The 1,604-nt window shown below is 38.9% G+C and overlaps 1 protein-coding gene across 1 annotated transcript in view; it reads right to left on the bottom strand.

Moving 5' to 3' along the window:
- Positions 1–615: 615 nt before the first annotated feature.
- Positions 616–1,604, bottom strand: part of LOC110326749 (RNA-binding protein 39-like) — a 110,423-nt gene continuing 109,434 nt past the window's right edge. Inside the window, 2 exon segments of the mRNA XM_029542379.1 lie at positions 616–1,277; positions 1,279–1,602. Of these exon segments, the coding sequence (XP_029398239.1) occupies positions 714–1,277; positions 1,279–1,602 (888 nt within the window). The 3' untranslated portion in view covers positions 616–713.

Genomic DNA, 1,604 nt, shown 5'->3' with positions numbered 1-1,604 from the left:
AGCTCACAGAGCTTAAAAAGAGCAAAGATTATATGCAACCAGACAAAACCTATTTCTGCATTTCCTATCTCTTGCCCAAGACTGCTTTACTCAATCTATTACATCAGCCACCTTGAGGAAATGCAGGGATCATTTTGTTTGGAATCTCAAGACACACTAAAACATAGTATTTACAAAGAAACTTTTACAGATACATTAATTGAAAAAAATTATCATCAAGAAATATTATTTTGAAATCCCCTTCTTGCCAAATGATCAAGATCAAATGCTAAGCAGTCATATAGCCACTTAGACTTTTCACACACTAAACGTGGATTCTGGAAACCTTTGCTGAACCATGAGCCAAATACACGAATGTGAATTGTGACTGCTGTGTAAAAAGTTAGGTTTCTGAAACATTAAAACATTACCTGTCTGCCTTTATACAGAAATCACATTTGTTCCCTTTGAGCTATTCTATAGACCCTTAATGTCATTTTCTACATGGACTTTTAAAACAGCAGAACAAGAGAACAGCTTTCCATAAAGTCAGATTTGCTAGTTAGGGAGAAGGAGCACACTGCATTCCTGTTAACATTTTTATTTTTCAAGGTAACAGGAGTGGTATATAAATGACAGTAGACCCTTGCCTCTTTATTTTTATCTAAATAAAAGATAACTCAGATGAATTCAAGAGAAAAAAAAGCAATATACATAAGGGACTGTATCTTCCTTCATCGTCTACTTGGAACCAGTAGTTGTGTTGCTGTCATAGAACCAGGAAAGAGGTTGTGGTAAGTTGGAAGAGGTACATACGCTACTGTTATCATTTTACCAGCAAACCATGTGCCATGCAATGCATTGACAGCAGCAATAGCCGCAGCAATAGATGGGCACTTCACATACACATTACCCTGAGCTGAATTTTTGTCAACATAAATATGAATGACTCCTCCATGTTTATTACGTTCTTCAATGACATCATCTTTAGTCTCTGTATCCCACCCAACTTCTTCTTCTGTTTGAGGGTTAAACATGTTAGAAAGTTGGAAACACTGTGTTGCAAGAGGTTGAACAGAAGCAGCTGCAGCTAAAGCTGAGGTTTTGGTCTGTTGGGAAAGTCGTGTTTGCAAATCTGCCACAGCACCAAAGGCCAAAGAGTCACTCATTTGTAAAGCTTGTTGTGCGGCAGGTGGAATCTGCAAACCGGTACCCTCTGCAAGTCTTGCCATTAACTGAAGACGTCCAGTTGTTCCCAAGTCAATTCCAGTCCTTTCTAGTTCATCACTGTCCAAAAAACGAACTAGCACTAGAAGCATCAGTTCATTCAGTAACATGACCCACTTTCATTGGTCTCCCAGCTAACTCAAATCCATTAAGCTGTTCCAAAGCCTTTTTGGCACATTCTGAGTCAGAAAATGTAATAAACCCATATCCCTTGGACCGTCCAGTCTCACTATCCATCATGAGCTGAATACTTTCAATCCTTCCAAAAGGTTCAAAGATCCCCCGAAGCATATCTTCAGTTATGTTAAAGTGTAATGAGCCTTCATAGAGCCTCATAGGTCCAGCACTTCCCTTTTGTAAATTGTTTGCCATTGCAGCAGCTCTGTTTTTTTCTGCCT

This window comes from Mus pahari, chromosome 9 (genome assembly GCF_900095145.1).
Source record: "Mus pahari chromosome 9, PAHARI_EIJ_v1.1, whole genome shotgun sequence".
In the NCBI taxonomy this organism is placed as follows: Eukaryota; Metazoa; Chordata; class Mammalia; order Rodentia; family Muridae; genus Mus; species Mus pahari.
Note: the sequence above shows the minus strand (reverse complement) of the source record. Positions and strands in the feature narration are given on the sequence as shown.